The sequence below is a fragment of the Equus przewalskii genome, chromosome 14 (genome assembly GCF_037783145.1).
Source record: "Equus przewalskii isolate Varuska chromosome 14, EquPr2, whole genome shotgun sequence".
Lineage (NCBI taxonomy): Eukaryota > Metazoa > Chordata > Mammalia > Perissodactyla > Equidae > Equus > Equus przewalskii.
Genome location: NC_091844.1, coordinates 27,718,803 through 27,741,972, shown reverse-complemented (window position 1 = coordinate 27,741,972; position 23,170 = coordinate 27,718,803). Strand labels below are relative to the sequence as shown.

At 45.6% G+C, this 23,170-nt stretch overlaps 1 protein-coding gene across 4 annotated transcripts in view; it reads left to right on the top strand.

Moving 5' to 3' along the window:
* HK2 (hexokinase 2) overlaps positions 1–14,088 on the top strand; it is an 80,798-nt gene extending 66,710 nt beyond the window's left edge. For all 4 annotated transcript variants that reach the window (XM_070572271.1, XM_070572268.1, XM_070572269.1 and 1 more), the window contains exons 10-18: positions 544–848; positions 2,215–2,363; positions 2,622–2,741; positions 6,169–6,264; positions 6,761–6,860; positions 6,959–7,142; positions 8,065–8,220; positions 9,496–9,729; positions 11,581–14,088. In XM_070572271.1, coding sequence (XP_070428372.1) covers positions 544–848; positions 2,215–2,363; positions 2,622–2,741; positions 6,169–6,264; positions 6,761–6,860; positions 6,959–7,142; positions 8,065–8,220; positions 9,496–9,729; positions 11,581–11,725 — 1,489 coding nt within the window. In that variant the 3' untranslated portion in view covers positions 11,726–14,088. The remainder of the gene's footprint in view (positions 1–543; positions 849–2,214; positions 2,364–2,621; positions 2,742–6,168; positions 6,265–6,760; positions 6,861–6,958; positions 7,143–8,064; positions 8,221–9,495; positions 9,730–11,580) is intronic.
* The last annotated feature ends 9,082 nt before the right edge of the window (positions 14,089–23,170 follow it).

The window sequence follows — 23,170 nt, the reverse complement described above, 5'->3', positions numbered from 1 at the left end:
CACCTGAGCATTTCTGTCTGAACACACCTATTGTCTTTAGTTGTTCAGACACCTTTGGGGTTGTTGGCAGAAACTGGCCAGAAAGAGGCCAAAATCCAGAAAAGCATTTCTGCTTTTTCTGTTTTGGGTCTTTTCCAGGCAGCATCTAATGAAATGAGTGATGAAACATGAATAGTAGTGATGTCAGGATCACCTGATTCCATTGGGCTGCTTTGGCAAAAAGGCTGATGCATTGGGCAGAGGAGCTGTGGCCTGTGGGAAGAGGAGGTCTTGTGTGACCTCATGCAGGGGACTTGGCTTCCTGGAAGGGTCCTTTCCTTTTAGCAAAGGTTAAACCCAGCCAGTGTGATCACCCTTGCCTATGTCAGGTTTTTTACAGTGACCCATGACTTGGGAAGGAGTGGGGAAAGGATGTCAGGGCAGCATCTGCTCCCGCAGGTGCCCTCTGGCATTTGGGCTGAGGTGGGGAGGTGCTGCCCCAACCCTTTGCACCATTGACCTAACTCTGGACACCCATCTCTTACCCCATCTCGGTGACTGCAGTTTTGCTAAGCGTCTGCAGAAGACTGTGCGGCGCCTGGTGCCCAACTGTGACATCCGCTTCCTCTGCTCCGAGGATGGCAGTGGCAAGGGGGCAGCCATGGTGACGGCAGTGGCCTACCGGCTGGCCTACCAGCACCGAGCCCGCCTGAAGACCCTGGAGCCTCTGAAGCTGAGCCGTGAGCAGCTGCTGGAGGTCAAGAGGAGGATGAAGGTAGAAATGGAGCGAGGTCTGAGCAAGGAGACTCATGCCAGTGCCCCTGTCAAGATGCTACCCACCTACGTGTGTGCCACCCCTGATGGCACAGGTACGTGGCAGGGCTGCCACCCAGCTCACCACCGTGGGCCTTTGTCCTGGTGCTGATGCTCTGGGAGGACTCTTAGCTTTAGCATTAGATGTTTGGACCAGAACTTATTTTTCAGCTACAGTAGTAGGAAATCCTAGTGTTCAGTAAGCTTGACCAAGGCATTTCTCTGCTAAAAATTGAACGGTAATAATAGTAAATATTTTTTGAATACTTACTATGTGTCTAATACTTCTCTAAGTATTTTATACATATTAATCCATTTAATCTTTAACTGTTAACAGAGATTAGTAGTTAATTGTGTTTATTAGCAAACTATTGTGTTTGGCATAAAACTGAGGCACAGAGAAATTAAGAAACTTGCCCAAGTTCACACAGCTCGAAAATGGCAGGGCTGGGATTCAAACCCAGGAATTTTGGTTCCAGAGCCATCTCTTATAAGCCCTAGGTCAGGGGTTGGCGAGCTAAGGCCCATGGGCTAAATCTGGCCCACTGCCTATCTTTGTGAATAAAGTTTTATTAGTACACAGCTATGCCCGTTTGTCTATGTATTGTTTATGGCTGCTTTGCACTACCATGGCAAAGTTGTGTGGTTGCCGCAGAGACTATGGCTCATAAGGGCTGAAATATTTACTGCCCAGCCCTTTGCAGAAAAAGATTCCTAACCCTTGGTCTAGGTCTTGCAACCTAAGAAATGGTGGTCTTTCCCAATTCAGAGAAAATGATCGAGGAGGCCAATGTAGCGCCGTTGGTACAGGTTCCAGAAGTAGAGATGGGGACATGGTCCCTGCTCTACCCTCATCTGGCTGCGTGGTCCTGAGCAAGGGACTCAGCCTAGCTCAGCCAGGTTTTGTTCCTCCATCCTAGGGGAACGCAACGCCTCCCTCTCAGGGTGGCCTAAGATTGCATGAGGACTGCATGAGGCACATAGCACATTGTGATTGCCCAGCAAAGGACAGTTTTCTCATTTAAAAAGATTTCCCTTTAATGTCCTTTAAAAAGTAGGACTCTGCTGTTCCTTCTGTATTCTAGAACCTAATGTAAGGTGGCCTTTGATTTAGTACGAGTGGTGTGTTTGGATACTTTTGAGTGTATTGTATCACCATTTCCAGTGTTCTGCAGAGCTCATTGTGACTTCTGGGGCCTCACCACTCGAACTCATTTGAGAACAATAAGGAGCTAGCAGGTCTCTTGTCCTAAGATCTTATTTTCTTTACTGTTAGGTGGAGCTCATAATCCATCACCCCTGAGGTTGTTGAGGGGCTCATGGGAGAGCTCCCCCTTAGAGGAAGGTTCTTTAGGCTGTCACTGTCTGCTGTGGTGAAATGATGATGCCCCAACTCATCATCTTCTCGGGTTTGTTTTCCAGAGAAAGGTGACTTCCTGGCCTTGGACCTTGGGGGTACCAATTTCCGGGTCCTGCTGGTGCGTGTGCGGAACGGAAAGCGACGTGGAGTGGAGATGCACAACAAGATCTACTCCATCCCACAGGATATCATGCATGGCACAGGGGACGAGGTGAGGCAGGGTGGCACCTCCAGGAGGGGACCCCCAGTAGACACCCACTTCTCGCCTGGGGGGACAGTGCTTTCTCTATTCACCCATGGTCCCGGGGACGGCTAGGTGGGCCAGGCCCCTGGCCTGGTCTTTACTTAGGTTTGTGCCTGAGCTTGCTTTTCTCCTGGGTGGAGCTCTCAAGCTTGCACTCAGGCCCTGCAGGGGGCAGCCTGCCCTGGCCACTGTCCTCCTCACTCAGAGCCCACCTCCTCCCTGCAGCTCTTTGACCACATCGTCCAGTGCATCGCCGACTTCCTTGAGTACATGGGCATGAAGGGCGTGTCCCTGCCTCTGGGTTTCACCTTCTCCTTCCCCTGCCAGCAGAACAGACTGGATGAGGTAACAGTGCCTTCCTGGAGGGCTCTTCTGCGGGCTTTATTGACTCCCAACCAGCCGGAGCTTGGAGCAGGGGAGGAAGTCGAGCTGAGAGAAGGAAATGAAAGCCTTCCAGTGTCCAATTGTGAGGGGGGGCCTGTTGATGGGAGTGAGTAAGTCAGAGCTGGTGGAGGTTAAGAAGGTAACAATCTTTAGGATGCTGCTGCTGCTAATCAAAATATCAACAACTAACATTTTTAAAGAACTTGATGCCGGCTACTATTCTAGGCTTCCTATGTGCATTATCTCACTTAACCCTCACAGCAACCATATAAGGTAGATGTTTGTACCCATTTTGCAGAAGAGGAAACAAGTCTATAGAGATAGCAAGTATCTTGCACCAGATCACATAGCTTGGGAGTGGCCAAGCCACGATTAGAGTTCCAGTTTCCTGACACCTGAGCCCATGCTCTCAATTTGCTCCCCTGCTCCTGAGGCCCTTGTTTTGGGCTCAGGATGTTTTCATTTACCTCCTGTGTTTAGATGCCTTGGTGCTTTTCTAGTCACACCTTTGCTTTTCATTCCTTTTCAACTTGCCTTGGATGATGAAGCTGGTGGGTGAAGCTGTGGTGCTCCCAGATATTCTGGACTTGGTGAGTTGGGAAGTGTAGGAGAGCTGAGTAGGCGATGCCTGGGCTTATTCTGGGTCAACAATTGGTGTATTAGATGTCAGAATACTGTTAACTTAAGACTCTGCTCCTCTGTCTCAATCAGTCAGCTAGAAGCTTATATGCATGGTACAAGTGGACAGGATGCTGTGGACGGAGTTGCCGGGGTACAGAGGCTTGGTTCCTGCTTTAGAAGCTTTCAAACAAACTGGGTTGATGAAGCAAGCTCAGAAAAGCCAAAGCTGCTGTTTGGAATGTGGCACCAATGGGATGCTAGAGCCCTGAGGATGTGCAGGGTGATGTTGTTCTGAGCACATCCCTGGAGGGCACGAGGGAGACTTGGATCATCCAAGTCAGAAGAATGAGTTGTTGGGGAAGAAAGGCAGACAGGCCTGGCTGTGTGGAGGAGGGGGTGGAGGAGGACCACGGGGTCCCTGGAATGGCAGCCCTCATGTCGCTCAGCTGAGTTTTGTAAATGCCTCCTGCTCCTCCCCCCTGAGAGTTAAATTCACCCTGTGCACTAGTACAGTTAAGGTTTGGGGATGTCCTGCAGAAACCTTGCCTCATCCAGTATTTCCCAGCCCTTGTTAACCTCTGTCCAGTCTTACTAGTCCAGGGTTGCTCTTAGCTTTTCCAGTTTCTTCGTCTCAGCACATTATTTTTTTCAGTGTCAGTACGTTGGGTTTTCTTTTCTTTTCTTTTTTTTTGAGGAAGATTAGCCCTGAGCAAACATCGGCTGCCAATCCTCCCCTTTTTGCTGAGGAAGACTGGCCCTGAGCTAACATCCTTGCCCATCTTCCTGTACTTTATATGTGGGATGCCAATCACAGCATGGCTTGCCAAGCAGTGCCATGTCCGCATTCGGGATCCGAACCGGGAACCCTGGGCCACCAAAGCGGAACGTGCCCACTTAACTGTTGCGCCACCAGGCTGGCCCCAATACAGTGGGTTTTCAAAGCCTTCTCGTTTGCATCAGTTTGGCAAAGGGAATTATCAAACATGGATAAATATTTATGCAATTTTTAATGAAATATTATTTATTGTAACAAAGAAATTAGAAACAAACCTAATTGTTCAACAGAAATAATAAACTATGAGCCATTTGCTGCCTCCTATCAGCTACTAGTTTTTTGGAAGGAATTTCAATGATATGGGAAAATATGGATGGTACAGCTAGAATAATTTTTTAAAGAAAAGTATAATCTCTATAATATAGAAACATCCCCAAAATGCAATTAATAGGAAAATAGAAACATAACACTCCAGTGTATGTGCTTCTGGGCTGTTCCCACTGAAATATTTTAAAACAGATACTATCTCTCTTTTCATGCTGACACAGATGTATCTTTAAATATTTACCCCTTGGCCCCAAGACATGTTAACTATTTCTGCCTGAACTGTAGGAGTCCAGGTCATCACACTAGATTTTATTCCCTATGTTCTAAGTTTCCATAAGGAGTATGTATGTGTTCAGTCTAGAATTGTAAAAGTTAAGAGCAAATGAAGTTCCATCTGTTGTTCCAACTCTCTGTAACCTGGCTTCTGTTCTGGTGAGATCATCCTGTTGATGGAAAAACCAGCAGGTGCGGAGGCCTGAAGGCCTCAAGCTGCTTTGACTGGCTGGTGGCCTTGGGCGAGTGTCCCCAGCTGTTGGGGCCTCTGCTTGTCTTGTTGTGAAGGACCACATGGAATAATGTTGTTTGCACATTCTGTAAACTTCAAAGTGGCCATACAAAATTTCCTCAGGGATATGAAGCTAATCGGTAGACAGGAAAGTTGGGTGGAGGTCAGCACGCAGTTGTTGATATAGGTGTGTAAACCAGGACACTGTCAGATTGTGCTTTGTTTTTCTGAATCTCCCAGGATCTGAACACAGTGTGACACATCAGGTTGACTTTTGATACCAAACTCCTGGGCCATGAAATGCCAAGCTGATGGGCATGAACTACCGAACAAGGCCTAGAGGAACCATGCAAGCGGGTGGATAGTGAGCACACAGCCCATTTACGGATTTTGGCCTCATGGGAAGGGGGCCAGGGGTCTTTGACACTCGTTCCTTGAGGGCCGTGGCAGCAAAGAGGGAATCCTGGATCAAAACCTGGAACGTTCCTCCCACGTTCAAAGCCACCGTGTATCTGCTCCTCGAGGGCCTTGTGACACGGCGAAGGGCCACACTGGAGGCGAGGGGGCTCCGGGGGACTCCAAGGAGCCTGGAGGGCTCCCCTCCCTGGAGCTGTGGTGAAGCCTAGATGTCACCCCAACTATGGGCAGGGTGCTTGTTCACTCCATACTGGAGTTTGAAATTTAAGAAACATGCACTGACTCCTCTGATGTAAATATAGGACAGGGACAGGGGAAACTGCTTTTCCCAGTGAAGGAAACAAGTGCGTAGAACTTAGTTCCTGGCAGGGGCAGGTGTGTCGTGCTCATGAGCCCATCCATTGGAGTCGGTGGCCCTGAGGGGTGTCCCACTCGTCTCCTCCAAACTGTGGGCCTTGGGCAAGTTACTTGTAAAATAGGCGTGATAACGATAAATATTTCGCAAGGTTGCTGTGAGGGTTAAATGATGTAGCATGTGGGATGTGCTTAGCCCGGTGCCTGTTGCACCTTGGCACTCAATAAATCCAAGCAAGTGGAACAGGTTTAGAATCATTTGTGGGTGAGATGATTGGTTATTAAAGGAAATCTGTGTAACCCGGGAGGTGGAGAACGAGCCACACAGCCGGCCCCTGGGAGTGATTCCTTCTCTGAGACCCTCATCCATGCTCGTGTGTGATTTGTAGAGCATCCTCCTCAAGTGGACTAAAGGCTTCAAGGCGTCTGGCTGCGAGGGCGAGGACGTGGTCACCCTGCTGAAGGAAGCCATCCACCGGCGTGAGGTGGGAGAGATGTGGCCTGAGGCGTGAAATGATCTGTGTTCAGAAAGTTGGGGAGATGTTGAGTGAAGGGCGTTTTGGTTGGGGGGAGAATTAACTAAGTCCTCCAGCAATTCTTGAGTGCCCACTGCGTGTCAAGCCCTGCTCTTGGCACTGGGATTCCAGAGTGACCACGACAGACTCTTGTTCTATAAACAAACCCATGAGCTAATGTCAGGTGCTGTGAAGGAAAATGAAGTTGGGTGAGTGTGCTGGGAAAGAACTCTCTTTTGAATATAAATAAGTAAATAAATAAATATGTATATATATATAAAATATAGAAATACAAATAACCAGGGAAGGTCTCTGAGGAGGTGACATTTGAGCAGAGACCTGAATGAAAAGAGAGAATGAGCCGTGCCGTATAAGTTTTATTTACATATAAATCTCCTTTGCAAGTGTCCAAAGGGAGAATGTTGTGGTTCATTTGTGGACTGGGGATCTGCTCTTGCCCTCTCAGGAGTTTGACCTGGACGTGGTCGCTGTGGTGAACGACACAGTCGGGACTATGATGACCTGCGGCTATGAAGACCCTCACTGTGAAGTTGGCCTCATCGTTGGTAAGGACCCGGGCTGTCCTTCCTGCATGGGGACCCATGGCCTCAGGTGGGTGGGAGGATGGTGCTAGGTGAGGCCCCGACGTCTCTGTGATTGGCAGGCACGGGCAGCAATGCCTGCTACATGGAGGAGATGCGGAACGTGGAGCTGGTGGAAGGGGAAGAGGGGCGGATGTGTGTTAACACGGAGTGGGGGGCCTTCGGGGACAATGGATGCCTAGACGACTTCTGCACGGAATTTGATGTGGCTGTGGATGAGCTTTCCCTCAACCCTGGCAAACAGAGGTAGGCACCCAAGTACATGTGGACCCTAGTATGTATATCCCAGAACTGGACAGTGACAAGTGAAGAGAATCTGTACAACAGCAAGTCCCAGGATGCTCATTCTCTAGAGATGTTAATAGATGAGGATTTCTTTGGAAAGGGTTTCTTGTCAAATACATCTGGAAAGTTCTAGATTAAGTCCCTTTTCCCCCTGCTGGACTGGACACTTTCAAAGTCCAGTTGGGAAAACAAATCATAACAATTATGTTGCAGGGAGAATTTCATAAGGGGTATTGGTTACACAGGCTGTAGAGCGATGAAAAGACAGAAAGGAGACACTGAGGAGCACAGAGTCAGTATGTGGAAGAAGCAGCCACCCCTCGGGACTGGGAGAGAGTTAAAACCTAGGTCTCGGACTGAGGAACAACACATATCCAGTTGAACCACCTGCTGCCAAAAGACCCTCAAACCCCTGAGTGGTCACCTTCAGTATTAGTGGCCAGGACAGGAGATCTCCAGCTGGCCCTAGTTACTTGAGTGATAATGATTAGGTCGAAAAGAAAGTGTGCCAAGTGCCTGCTGAAGTTAAGGATTAAAACTCTGCGTTCTACTCTTCTCCTGGAAGTGTGGTGGGGTGTGTATTCCTTCTTGAGGAGTCAGGAGTAAGCCTTGGGAAGGAAATGAGCCCAGAAGGTGGGTCCAATCCCAGGGAACCCTGTGGGCCTTGGGCGCTGTGGTCAGTTTCACCAAAGGCTGTGGGTCATCATGTGCAGACACCAGGAATCCTGCCCAAGTGAGTCAACTAGCATTTCCTTTCCCACCAACAGGAATCTGCACACCCTCTACTTTCTAAAGCATTCGGGGTGACTGAGCTGATATGCCCTGTCTCAAAACATCCTACCACCTTCCTACCTAACCTCCATGAACATTACCCCTATTGCAGGTTTGAGAAAATGATGAGTGGCATGTACTTGGGCGAGATTGTCCGCAACATCCTCATCGATTTCACCAAGCGTGGGCTGCTCTTCCGTGGCCGCATCTCAGAGCGGCTCAAGACAAGGGGAATCTTCGAAACCAAGTTCCTGTCTCAGATTGAGAGGTGAGAATTCAAGGCCCAGGGTAGGGTGGGCCGGTATCCTCCTTCTCGTGGTCAGACAAGCTGAAGGATTTCCATAGCTCAAGTAAGACCAGGGTGTGCCTTACACAGAGGTTAGTTTAGCAGCTAACACATTCACATCTATAGTGTTTATTTAAAGTACTTTATGGAGAGTTGGCATTTTAAGGGAAAATATATAACATTCTCATGAAAAATCATGCTACAGAACTGGCATGAGCCCAGGCGAAGTAGTATTGTTGGGTTAGACCAAATATCAAAGTTGGAAAGATACCTGCTCATAAGATGCAAATTGGACTGCACAGAGGAAGATAACCTATGAAAGCACTTATGCTTCCCTGGAAGGTTCTTCTTAACTGCTGGCTGCAGTGGTAAGGCAACCGAGATTGAGTGAAGGTGGCATGTCAGGCATTGAAGAAACAGGCCATGCAGTGGGAGGCTCATTAAAGCAAAGCATCCTCCTGCAGTCTAATGGTGGAGAAGTCTGCTCCAAATGAGAATGCTGAATTTCAGAGCCCCTTAAAGATTCATGCTGTGTGGTTGCTCTCAGGCGTATAGAAAAACAGGAACTGGACGACTGCCATGAGTGGGGCCCTAGGCTGTCTGCACCGGTGACTAGAAAGAATATGTCCTACCGTGTCTATGTGCATGAAGATAACTCCAGGGTTCTCAAATAATTCTCTTTATATGATAGGGTCCATTTTCTCCCTGCAGTTTTATTAGTGTTTGTTTCATAAATAGTGCACAAGTAGATTTCAGAGCGGCCCGGGGTGGGGGTGGGGGGGTGTAGAAATAGAATAGGATCTGACGTTGGTTGGTGATGCTTGTTCTGCCAACCTGTGAGCAGCAATGAGAGAATAGACATGGATGAGCCTTGCAGCTGCCACATACGAGCACTGTCTTAGCTTTATTGTTTCCAGCTGAGTGGAAGACAGAGACAGTGAATTTCCTTTTGTTCTGAGTATCGGATTTCTGGTAGCAGTGCCCAACCTTGCCTGGGCAAAGTGGAACAGGTTGCTGTTTCTTTGTATTCCTCTCACACTCGGGAAGAGTCTGTGTGGTCCAGTGGGATGAGCCCTGGTTCCTGAACTGAGTTCAAGAACGAGAGCCGCCTTGCAGGGCAGTGGCCTTTATGCCCAGCTCCCAGATAGCCAGGCCTCCATGGAACCTCTCCTGAGAAAGGAGCAGGCCCCTGGAGCGGTGGGCCACCAGCCCCTCCTGGTGCGTGACTGACCACTTGCTGTCTCCCTCCCACCTCAGTGACTGCCTGGCGCTGCAGCAGGTCCGTGCCATTCTACAGCACTTGGGGCTCGAGAGCACCTGCGACGACAGCATCATCGTCAAGGAGGTGTGCACCGTGGTGGCACAGAGGGCAGCCCAGCTCTGTGGTGCAGGCATGGCGGCGGTGGTGGATAAAATACGAGAAAACCGCGGGCTGGACACTCTCAAAGTGACAGTGGGCGTGGACGGGACCCTCTACAAGCTACATCCTCAGTGAGTGCCTGACCTCCACCCTACCTGTCCATCTTTGTCCCTCTGTCTCTTCGTTCCTTCCTGTTTTCCCTTCTCTCTCTGCACTTTAGAGCAAATAACCAGGCATTCCAGAGTGTATATGATGTGTACACTACAGATTAAAGATGAATAACCAGAGGTAGGCCTGTGTTCCCCACCAGCTCGGAAGTCCCCTGTGAGCCCCTCCCCAATTGTACCCTTCAGTCTCCCTGCCAGGGGTGGGTGCTCTGGTAACTGTCCCTTGCTCCCTTCTCCCCACGTATCTGGGACCACATCTGCGTTGTTTAGTTTTACTAAATTTTGAACTTACCATAAGGGGAATCATATGGCATCTCTTCTTTTGTGACTGACTTTTCTCACACAACACTTATGGTTTGAGATGCATCCACACTGAAGTATGCACTTGTAGTTTGTTAATTTTCAAGGCTGTATAGTGTACCTTTGAATGAGTATACTATAGTTTATTCTATTGCTAATGGATATTTGGGTCATTTCTAAATTTTGACTATTACAAACAGTGCTCCTCTGAACATTCTAGTAAATGTATGCCGGAACTCTGGAGCAAGATCTTTTCTACAGTCTAGAGTGAGGGCCGTTAGACTACAGCCACGACTGCTTTTGTAAATAAAGTTTTATTGGAATGCAGCCATGCCCACTCGTTGATGTACTGTCTATGGTTGCTTTGAGCTACAGTGGCAGAGTAGGCGCAACAGACTACATGACCCACAAAACTGGAAGTGTCTACTGTCTGGCCCTTCATAGAAAAAGTTTCCCCCCACCCCCTAGTATGAAAGTACTGAATTCTCTTTTCTTTCTTTTTCCTTGTCTTTCTCCATCTCTCTTCTCCTTTCTCTCCTCTCATCACCATTTCTCTTCTCCCTTCTTCACTCATTTGCATATGTTTTGAATAAGTTATTTTGAAGTCAGGAAGTGCCTCAATCCCTTTCCCCTGAAAGCTTTTCAGCTCAAAGTTAAAAGAATAGAGCTGTGCCCCTGGCCTGGGCACCTGGAGTGAGGATGGGGACACTCCTTGATTGAATTGTTGCCTGCTCTCACCATGATTGTCTCAAGGAGCTAAGAGACATGACCAGAGTCTACAGATAGTGAAAAGAGTAGACCTTGAGAAGTTCCAGGTCCCTTTTCTTGATGATTAGTGTCCCTGTGAAAATAGGAGCCTCAGTTCCAGATGAGGATTGGGAGGGAGACAGAAGCCCGAGCCACAGCACTGGGGCTTGGTCTTGCAGATGGGGAGGGGCATCCTGACCCTGCTGTGTTGGGGCACATGATGACTATCCCTTTCTCTAGTCTCATATTGAAAAGATCTGTGATCACCGAAGTGTCCCAATAGCAATCCTGAAGCCTGCTCCTTTTGCCTTTAATGCCATTTGGGTTAGATGTGAGTCTGATTGAGTCAATACCCCTGGAAAATAGAACATCACGTGCGTGAGGCTTGGTCCTTCCCTTTGGAGATATGAACAGGTTATGCACTTCTGCAAGGCACACGGTGGCGTCCATGACTGTTGAAGTTCTCTTTCACTGATTGGTTTTAAGAGCACAATTTCCCAGAATCTCTGACAGTTGTCCCACAGTTGAATCTTAGCTCCCCATTTGCCCCCTGCGACGTAGAATCTGGGCATGTTGCTAGCCTCTCCAAGCCTTGGTTTTCTGATACAAAATACATAGTAAGTGTTTCATATGTAGTGGCTGTCATCCTCTTCCTCATGTTAATTATTCCTGGGTTCTCAGCATCACTTCTTAGGGTCTTATCTCTGAGGACACAAATCAGTCATAACTAAGGTGTTTTTTTCTGTGTCTTCCTCCCAACTTTTCCAGCTTTGCCAAAGTCATGCGTGAGACAGTGAAGGACCTGGCTCCGAAATGTGACGTGTCCTTCCTCGAGTCAGAGGACGGCAGTGGGAAGGGGGCGGCTCTCATCACTGCCGTGGCCTGCCGCATCCGTGAGGCTGGACAGCGATAGAGTCCCTGAAATCGGACGGGACTTCCGGTTCCCCCTCCTTCCTGCTTTAAATTATAGATGCCATCCCCCGTGGCAGAGACAGACCCCTCGGCTTTTACTTGGCAGAGAGGACCCTATCAGATTGGGTTTTATCTCTGTGTATACTCACTGTAGAGTTCAGTGCCCAAGCCTTGGCCCTCCTGAGATCAATACAGTTTGAAGTAAGGATTTGCTCACACCTATCGCAACTGTTCCCATTGGTTCTCTTAAAACTTAAAACAAATTTTAACCTTTAGTAATCCCGTTGGCCAAATTCCACATTCCTGTGTGATCCTACAGGATGGGGACAATAATGAAAACATACAGTTGCTTCACCTGGGACCCTGAACACGACATTTCTAGGTGGAGAATGTCCCTGGCACGGAGATTGAGACTGTTTTTCCTCTCAGAGATCTATGAGGTCTCCACTAACTTGAGCCTGATTCTCCCACAGCAGAAGGTGGGGGAAGGAGGGGTGGCAATAGGATTCACCTTTGGCGGCCCCTCTTCAACCTCATCTGCAAGCGTATGCCTGGTGGGTTCCAGCAGATGCTCTTCCTGGAACGGAAGCATCCTGAGTCTGAGCAAGCAAAACCAAAGCCAAGAGCTGATACTTCCTGCCGAGTGGGCTTGTTGTCGCATCTCCTTGTGGGTTCCTGAGTCATCCATGAGCAATAGACCTTTGTGGGGAGGGGAACTTTTTGGTCTGTTTTTAAAATTTTTCCTGAGAAGTGGAAACACTGTATTTTCATTTTAATTTATGTTTCAAATTTGTTTCATTCGTGAAGTACATCTGCTCCTTCATCTTGATACTGTATGTAGCAATCAATTGTATGTAATGTATTTATATGTTAATTTGTTATGTATATAGATACATGGGGGCTCTTCAGACTTGGCCTCACTGGTAGTTCAGTGTAGTTAAAGGATGGAAGGTGAAGATACTGACTGCTTACTAAAAATACCTCATTCGCCTGCGGGAAGAGAAGAGAAGACTCTTCAGGGTGAGTGAGCGGCCGAGTAGCTCCTTCCCGGCTCCTCATTTCCCTGTAGACTTGGACACTCGGAAGGCAGCTGCGAGGGAGGAAGTGAAGGAGGTCGGGCCTTTGGGTTGAAGAAACACAGCAACTGGCTGCTCTGTCCAGAGACTTTCCTGGGGCAATATTACACGGGATGTTAACCAAAGGAAACTGAGATCGTTTCAAACAGACTCACTGTTTAGGAATCTTTATTCTTAGGCAGCCAGGAGTCTTTTAAAGACAAGACAAAGGAAGCCACTAAAAACATTTTTTAAAAATTGTGTCTAACTGTTGATAGCAAACCAAAACAAAACAATGAAACAATCATACAAATAAAACCTCAGGGACAACACTTTCGGTGGATTCGTGCCCTCCTAGCAAAATTGGTGTGTTTTGTAAATGTTTTACAAGAAGTGTTGTCCGAGGCCTTCTCTAGGCTGAGCTGTTTTTTATACTCAGTGTTTATATTTTAAACTGCTGGGGTTGGGGTGGGGGTGGGAGTGGCATAAAACCCCTCCTTTTCAAAAGTGTAGTTAATTCTGAATCTGAAGACCCACATCTGCCCTAAAATGTGTACACTCACACACATTATACCTGAATACTACACGATAAAGAGGGAATGGTCTTGTAACATTACAGAGTAGGATACAAAAATCAAAAGAGCAAGATGGAAAGACACGACTCAATAGCACCCAATTTTCTTTCTTTCTTTTTTTGTTGAGGAAGATTCGCCCTGAACTAACATCTGTTGCCAGTCTTCCTCTGTTTTGTATGTGGACTGCCGCCGCAGCATGGCCACCAACAGTGGTGTAGGTCCGTGCCCGGGAACCAAACCCAGGTCGCCGAAGCGGAGCACACCAAACTTAACCACTATGCCATTGGGCTGGCTCCAGTAGCAAACAATTTTTGTACATTTACACAACTTATACTGAGAACAGTGTCTAGATTGGTGTCTCACTAAAGGATGGCTGAGGAATAGAGATGAACTTTTACTTTTAAACTTGGAAATTAGGCACCATTTATGCAATTGCACTCTTTTTAAAGGTAGAGCTGTGCGTGTGGCTATGTGTTCTTGGCTTCCAGAAAGGAACGCCGGCAACTGCATTTTGGATGTTTGTGTTCTCACGATTAGGTGACAGTTCCTTGCTGACGCTGCTTTGCCTGATGTAAATACAGTGAATCTCATCTCCATCTTTGGGACGTTTTGAATAGTGGGTCATCTCAAATCCTCACATTCAGTCTAGTGAAGATGTCTGTACAATAAAGAACTAGTTGAATTAACTATGTGATGTTAACTATTATTAATAAATTTTAACATTTTTCAAAATATTCAAAGTGTGATTCCTGAGCATTTTCAAGAGGGCAGTCATCTTTGGGGCATATTAGTACTTCCTGGCCAGTATGAGTAATTTACGGGTGTTGTGATTTTGACTGTATGTGCTTGAGAGGCGTGTGGCCAAGACTTGGCCTTGACCCCAGATATTTCTCTTCCCAGAAACTCAGTCTCACTGCAACTGGAAGATGACATTTCCTAGGCCATCTTTGATCTAGATTTCAAGCACCACTGAAGAACCAGAGCTGGTGCTGCAGTCTGCTGTTTGGCTGAGATGTAGCTGAACCCTCAAGGGCTCTGGCTGGTCTCTATAGCCATATGCGATGCACACTCAGGATATACAGTCATGCGCCGCATAACGACATTTCAGTCAATGATGGACCACATGGCCAACGGTGGTCCCGTAAGATTAGTACTGTATAGTCTAAGTGTGTAGCAGGCTATACCTTCTAGGTTTGTGTGAGTACACTGATCGCACAACAACAAAGTCGCCTAACGATGCATTTCTTAGAACGTATCCCTGCCGTCATGGGACGCATGACTTATATGAACATCTAAAACCCACCTGCCTCTGTCCTCTCCTTAATAAGCAAAACATAAATCTGGGAAATAAATTCCTCAAAAGTCCCTAGTGACACCCACTGACGTCGATATTGCCCTACTTGACATTAACAGGGAGGAAGCTGACCAAGGCTAAAAGGACACTAGAGATCGCCAAAACAAAATTTGGCCTTCCTCATGGTGAAGAAATTAAAATTTGACCCTGTTTTTCCGATTTAAGATTGGTGAAATTATGGGCCCGTTCTCATATGCTACTGGTGGGAGTGAGAGTCGGTACAACCATTTCAGAGGGAAATCGGTCATATGCATCAAGAGCATGTTTTGTGTAATTTTCTAGAAATTTGTGCAGAAGAAATACACATAGTTGGGGTCTCAGATTTAGCTTTAAGGGTATTGCTTACTGTATGGCTTCTAATAAAAAAGGGGACCTCCATACAGCGGGTCTGTCCCCCAGTGTCAGGGTCCAGCCAGTAAGACAATTCGCTCTAGTTATTTAAAGGAGATTTTACACAGGGACTTGGTTATACATAGCCACACAGAAGGGCTCCAGAGATTAGCAACATCCAGAAAAAAAAAAAAGGCCACTTCTATCCCACTGGCTGGACTAGAGTCCAAAAGCTGGAGAGGAGGTGCAGGGGCTAGAACCACAGGGCTTCTCCCTCCCACCCTCTAGTTTTCTGCAGGTCTCCCATTGACTGCATATTGCAGGAAGTGAACTGGCACAGGAGGCCTGGAAAATGGTACCTGTGAGACGGAGCCAGTGCAGGGAAGGGCGGGGCCTGCAGCCCTACGAGGAACTGGCATGTACCCTGTAAAACCATTACAGTGTTACAGAAGGATATTTAATATCAGAAAGTGTTGATGGCATCCTGCTTCATGCTGAAAGTATGTTACAGAGCAGTAGGTTATGATCCTGTTTTTTGTTAGTAAACTACATATGACATAAGAGGTATAATGTGTTTCCCTGAATGTCCCTCCTGCCCCGTTGGACTGTGGGCATGGATGAGGCCCCCACCTCTGTGGTAAGGGCTGCAGCCCCGCTCCTCAGCAGCCCCGTTCAGATTTGCCCCCTGGGAGGCGGGGCCCCGCCGCCGCCGGGCTCTGGAGCAGCCGCTCTGCTCTGGGCAGCTTCGGGAGCAGCCCCTCCCCAGCTCGCTGCTGCCCACCCCGCAGAACTTGGGGAAGGGCTGCTCTCCCTTTTCCTACTGGGCTCCCGGGTGGACATGCACCCTTAAAGCCCCACAGATTATAATACTGGGCAAGACACTCCCGACAAAGGGAATTTTCTCAGTGTATCATTTAAAACGGGTCTTGCACTTGGAGGCCTTCAGAGCCCCTGGGCCACTTGCACTCACCGGCTTCCCTCAGGCTCCCTCCCTGCCCCACTCCCACCTCTTCCGTGGGGTCCCGCACCACTGGGGAAATCCGTTTCCTCCAAACAAATGGACAGTCTGCACTCAGGCTGCCTGCATCTTGGAGATAGCTTTTCCAGCTTCTGCCAAGCCCATCAGCCTCTCTTCTCTTTCTTTGTTGCTTTGTTTTCTTTATTTTGGGTCCCAGGGGTGGAATCCTGCAGTATCTTCCTCCTCCTCCATTCAGGGCATTTTCTAATTTTTGCAAGGTCCTTTCTTGCTTTTTTATCTTCTTATTTCCTTTTATCCTCTTTCTCATTCTCCACCCACGATCGGCAACCATATGATTGTGTTGATGTGCAACTTATTTGTGTGTCTTTGTGAAGCATGTATTGTTTTGTCTGCATGCTTTTTTGATTTACAAAATGCAATTGGCTAAAAGCCACTTTTTGGTTTTTGTTTTTTTCTGCTAAGCGCCGTGATTTAAGGACCCAGAGATGCTGCTATGTGTATATCTAATTCATTACTTCCAGTGACTGCATCATATGCCACTGTGCCCATGCGCTCGCTCTCTTCCCACCCATGCTCCCAGTGATGGACGTGTGGATTGACTCAGCTCGCACTGCACAAACACATCATTGCAACAAGCATCTCTGTACATGTCCCCTTAATCATCTTTGTGCTAATCTCTCTGGATGGAGAGAGCTGGATCATAGGGTGTGCGTTTTCTTAATTTGACCCCATACTGTCAGGTTACTCTCCTGAGAGGGTGCCCCGCCCCCAAACCCCCCAGTAGGGAATTCCAGCAGCACTTGGCATTAGCCAGTTTTCTTTCTTTCTTTCTTTCCTTCTTCCTTATTCTCCCCAAAGCACCCCAGTAAATAGCTGTATAGTCTAGTTGTGGGTCCTTCTAGTTGTGTCATGTAGGACACTGCCTCAGCATAGCCTGATGAGTAGTGTCATAAACACGCCCAGGATCAAACCAGCAAAGCACTGAGCTGCTGAAGCAGAGGGCAAGAACTTAACCACTCGGCCACAGGCCGGCCCCAAGTTTTCTAATTTTTATTAAGGTGCTGAGTGTAAAGAGGATTGTGTGGTTGTTTTAATTTATGTTTCTCTAATTATACGGAGTTTGAGCATCTCTTTATATGTTTCTTAGCCTTTTAGGTTTCCTTCAGTTAATTGTCTGTCCATATTCTTTGCTGATTTTTCATTGAGAGTTCTTTCTTTTTCCTTGCCGATTTGCTGGAGTCCCTTGTTGCTTTAGATATTGCATGCGTCTTCTCCCAACCTGTTAATTTGGTCCACGGCATCCTTCGCTGACTAGGAATCCTTTCCTTTGATGTAATCAAATCTACTGATCTTTCTTGCTTTATGGTTTGTACTACCGATCTTTACCACTCTTAGCTCACTAACATTGTCTTCTATTAGTTTTATTTATAGTTTTACTTTTTAAAGGGTCAATGTAAAACCCTTAGGGAGTCCATCTTTCTGTACAGTATCAGGTAGGGTCCAGTATTATCTTTTTTTTCATATCATTAGTGAGTCTGCCCTTTCCCACTGATTTGTGCCGGCTTTTCTGAAATATAATAAACTTGCAAGGGTCTATTTATGAGCACTCCTTTCTGCCCCATTGATCTCTTTTGCTTGTTCTTGAACCAGTAACAGACTGTTTCCATTACCACGACTTTCCAGGGTGCCTTAATATCCAGCACGGCAAGTCTCCTTTTCTTTTTCAGATTCGACTGTGCTTGCCATGCTCCTTTATTCCTCCATGTAAATTTTAGAATAAGTTTATCAAATCTTTGAAAAAAATCAGCTTACATTTTGATTAGAGTTGCAGTGAATTTACCGATTTGGGGGGCAGAATTGACCTTTTGTGTGTTCACAAGAGCATAGAATGTCTTTGTATTCATATAATCTTTGCTGCCTTTCCTCGGAATTTCAAAGCTTTCTCTAGAGAGGGTTTACGAATTCTTTGTTAAGTTCATCCCCAGACAGTTTATAAGTGCTGTGCATGATCCTTGATTTTTATTATGTTTTCTAGTTAGTTATCACAAATAAACCAACCTTGACACTACTGACATTTTAGGCTGGATAATCCTTTGTTGAGAGGGCTACCCTGCGCATGGCAGGATGGTAGCAGCTCCCTGGCTTACACCCACCAGATGCTAGGAGCATCCCTTCCCTAGTTGTGACAAAATGTCTTCTGACACTGCCAAATGTCCCCTGGGGGTGGGGTTGCCACATAAAATACTGACACCTAGTATTTCATCCCAAATGTTGTGTGGGACATGTTTTACTAAGTAATTATTTATTTCTTATCTGAAATTCAAATTTAACTGAATGTCCTTTTTAATTACATTTGTTAAATTTATCAATCCTATCTGAAAGGCAAAATCACTCGTTGTGGAGAACCATTGGTGTAGAGAAACGTTAGAAATTTGCATAAGTTGATCTTATTTCTGATAACCTTGCTCAATTTTCTTTCTTTTTTTTTTGCTGAGGAAGATTAGCATTGAGCTAACATCTGTGCCCATCTTCCTCCATTTTATATGTGGGACACCTGCCACAGCATGGCTTGATAAGCAGTGTGTAGGTCTGTGCCCAGGATGTGAACCAGTGAACCCCAGGCCACCGAACGTGTGATCTTAACCACTATGCCACCAGGTTGGCCCTGCTCAATTGTTTTTTATTAATTGTAATAGGCTCTTTATTCTGTTGGTTTTTCTATGTAGATAATCATATTTTTAATAAATAATTGCAGTTTTATCTTGCCTTCAAATTGCTAAACCTCTTTTTCTCTTTTCCTACCACATTGGTTGGGATCTCCTGCCCTGTTAGAGAGTAGCAGTAACAGCACATTTTTGTCTTATTCCCAATCTTAAAAGGAATGTGCCTAATGTTTCTCCATTAAGAAAAATGTTTGATGTAGGTTTTTGGTTATCAGTTTAAGGACCTTCTTTTTTCTGTTCCTAGTTTGCTAAGATTTTTAATTATAAAATATGAAATAGATGTTATACTATATTAAATGTTTTTTCTGCATTTATAAAAAAAGAGGCCTGGTTTTCCTCCTTTAGCCATTACTGTGATGAACATCACTGCTGCGTCCTCTCGTAAGTCTTCTTTTATTGCTAGGATAAACGTTATCTTTCAGTACATTGTCAGGTTAGTTCAGCTGGTATTTTATTTTCTTGCTTTCTCATTCATAAGGGAAATGGGCCCATCATTTTTTTCCTTTGTATTGTCTTGATCTGATTTTGAATCTAGATTACGTTAACTTCACCAAAAAGGCTGGGCAGAAGAACATACAATGGAGAAAAGATAGTCTCTTCAATAAACGGTGTTGGGAAATCTGGACAGCCACATGCAAAAGAATGAAAGTAGACCATTATCTCATGCCATGCACAAAAATAAACTCAAAATGGATCAAAGACTTGAAGATAAGTCCTGAAATCATAAAACTTCTGGAAGAAAATATAGGTAGTACAGTCTTTGACATTCAACTTAAAAGGGTCTTTTCGAATATCATGTCTTCTCAGACAAGGGAAACAAACAAACAAAATAAACAAGTGGGACTTCATCAGACTAAAGAGCTACCATAAGACAGAAGCAACTAGGGTCAAAACAAAGAGACAACCCATCAAATGGGAGAAAATATTTGCAAATCATATATCCGACAAGGGTTAATCTCCATAATATATAAGGAACTCACACAACTGAACAACACAAAAACAAACAGCCCAATCAAAAAATGGGTGGAGGATATGAACAGACATTTTTCCAAAGAAGATATACAGATGGCCAATAAACACATGAAGAGATGTTCAATATCACTAATCATCAGGGAAATTCAAATCAAAACACTAAGATACCACCTTACACCTGTTAAAATGGCTATAATCACTAAGAATAAAAATAACAAATGTTGGAGAGGATGTGGAGAAAAGGGAACCCTCATACACTGCTGGTGGGAATGCAAACTGGTGCAGCCACTATGGAAAACAGTACGGAGATTCCTCAAAAAACTAAAAATGGAAATACCATATGACCCAGCCATCCCACTACTGGGTGTTTATCCAAACAACTTGAAATCAACAATCCAAAGTGACCTGTGTACCCCTATGTTCATTGCAGCATTATTCACAATAGCCAAGACATGGAAGCAACCCAAGTGCCCTTCTACAGATGATTGGATAAAGAAGATGTTGTATATATATATATACAATGAAATACTACTCAGCCATAAAAAAAGACAAAATCATCTCATTTGCAACACCATGGATGGACCTGGAGGGTATTATATTAAGCGAAATCAGCCAGACTGAGAAAGACAAACACCATATGACTTCACTCATATGTGGAATATAAACACATGGGCAAAGAGAATAGTTCAGTGGTTACCAGGGGAAGGAGGCTGGGGGGCCACAGGGGGTGAAGGGGAGCTCTTATGTGATGACAGATGAATGATAACATACAAGTGAAATTTCACGATGATGGAAACTATTATGAACTGAATAAAAAAATAAATAAAAATTGTTTTAAAAAAGGCTGGGCAGTGTTCTCTCTTTTTCTCATTTACTGGAATCACTTGCGATGAGATAAAGAGTGTCTGTCTCTTGAAAGTTGGGAAGAACACATCTGAAGAGCCAGCTGGGCCTGGGGCTTTGGGAAGGGGAGCCATGATGACCGTTTCAATTCCTCTGAACCTTATTGGCCTAGTTGAGTATTTTATATCTTGACATTTAATATTTCCCAAGAAATTTATCAATAATGTCTAGATTTTCACATTATTTTGGGTACAGCTGTCCATAATACTTTTAGTTTAGAAAATTGAAAATACAAAGAAAAGAAGACAGAATAGATTCCTGAATGCTCTGTGCTTCAACAGTTATCAACTCATGGCCCATCTTGTTTCATCTGTAGCCCCGTGCTCATCCCCCCATATTATTTTGAAGCAAACCTCAGACATTGTTTCACGACAGCTGCCGGTGCTCCAGCATAAATCTTCAACAAAAAGGACTCTCATTTTTCAACCTATGCACAACTCCATTACCTCCTCCCCCGATGCTAATAATTCCTCAACATCAAGAAACCCGCAGTCAGTGTTTAAACCTCCAGTTGGCCCATACACGTCATTTTAAAAACAGTTTAAATCAGAATCCAAACAAAGTCTGCATATTGTGCCTGGTTGAACTGTCTTCTAATTTCTCAGAACCTTCTGCTCCCTCCAACTCTGTTCTCCTTTCTTCTGAAGAAATTGTGTCATTTGTCTGGAGTCTCCCATGAATGCATCTCTAGTTTGTCGTGCTCCCCTGGCCTCTGTATTCCTATAAATTGATAGTTCAATCTCAACTCTCGATCAGATGTAGATTTGATATTTTAGCAAGACTACTTCAAAGGGGTTATTGCATTATTCTTTCATGTCTGTTGTGTCTGTAATTGTTCCTCCCACTTTTCATTCTATATTTGTATATTCCAATGTATAATTTCTCTTCCTTGCCCCTTTTCTTGGTCAGATTTTATTTCATTAATCTTTTCAAAGAACTAGCTTATAGGGTTTGTTCATTTTTTCTGTTTTCTTTCCTTCTCCACTTCATTGATTTTTGTTTTTTGTGTGAGGAAGATTGGTCTTGAGCTAACATCTGTGCCCATCTTCCTCTGTTTTATGTGGGATGTCACCATAGCATGACTTGATGAGTGGTGCTAGGTCTGCACCCCAGATCCCAACCTGCAAACCCCAGTGCCACGGAAGCAGAGTGCACGAACTTAACCACTTTGCCACTGGGCCAGCCCTTCCAATTCATTGATTTTTGCCCTTATTTGTTGCTTCCCTTCTTATTTCTTGAGTTTGCCTTGTTGCTCCTGTTCCAGCTTCTTAAGTGAACTGTTTAGCTTGTATTTGAAGTTATAAATTTCCCTCTATCTACTGTTTTAGGTCCGAAAAATTTTGATACATTGTCATTTCATTGGAATTCAAAATAATTTGGTATATGTTTTCTTTTTGTCACCTTTTAAAATTTAATATTCTTTTATTTAGTTTCCATTAATATGTTTTTTAAACTATACTTTTGTTATTCATTTCTAATTTTTTGGCATGATGGTCTGAGAACATGATACGGATACTGAATCTTTGGAATGTATCAAATGGTCCTTTGTGGCATAGCATATGGGCGATGCTATAAGCCTGTTAGATGTGTCTAAAAAGTCTGCATTCTCTGGTGATGGGCATACAATGAGACAAAGAGAGAAGGAAAGACAAGCCCAGAGGCAGAGTAACTGTGGACATATGCCAGAGCATTAACAGAGTTATTTCTGAGTTTCTCGATGATAGAATTACGTGTGACCTTTATTTTCTTCTTCTTGGATGGAGGTTAGTTTTGTCAGTCTACATTTCCAAATGTTCTTGAAATCAACGTCACAGATTCACATGGCACCCGCTGTCCTGATATGGACAAAGGGTGACATTTGCCACTGTGAGTCACTGTCATGTGAATGACTCACTCACCTTTCCTGGACTGCCACCCTGCTCTGTAAAACGAGAGGATTTCAGTTCCCGCCCAGCTCGAACATTTATGTTCTGTTGCTTGGAAGCTCCATCGGCTGCTGGCGTGGTTACCTGAAAATCCAGGCACCATGAGCCACGGTCCAGGCTCAGGTGCCAGCATCACAGGAAGCCTCACAAACCTGCCCGGGAGGGAGTGTATGATCCCACCTGCAGGCTGAGGGGAGAGATGAGAGCTCCCTCACTGCATTACCAGGAGGTGATGTGGCCTCTTCCCTTTCTTTCACTTAGCAATAAACACTTGTTTCTTTCTCCCATCATGCTCTCTGTTCTCCAGGATGCAAGCCCATTTCCAGGGAAAGCAGACACAAATGGAGCCAATCAGAGAGTTGAAATAAACAGGAGCCAGTACCCTTGGCAGTGCGGGACTTGGGGCCACTGAGGAACAAACGTGTGCTCTGTTTTATTAGATGTTTTTCTTCTTAGTAAGCAGTGGGAAATGCCAGAACCATCTGCAGCTGCCTGCTGACCCTGGGGACTAGTGGGCCTCTGAGCTTCTATTTTCCGTTTGCTCAGTCATGTCAGGAATGTCCTCACCTTGGGGCGCCAGAGTCGCCCCAGGGGACCAGCTCCACCTTCTATGGGGCAGAACCAAGCAAT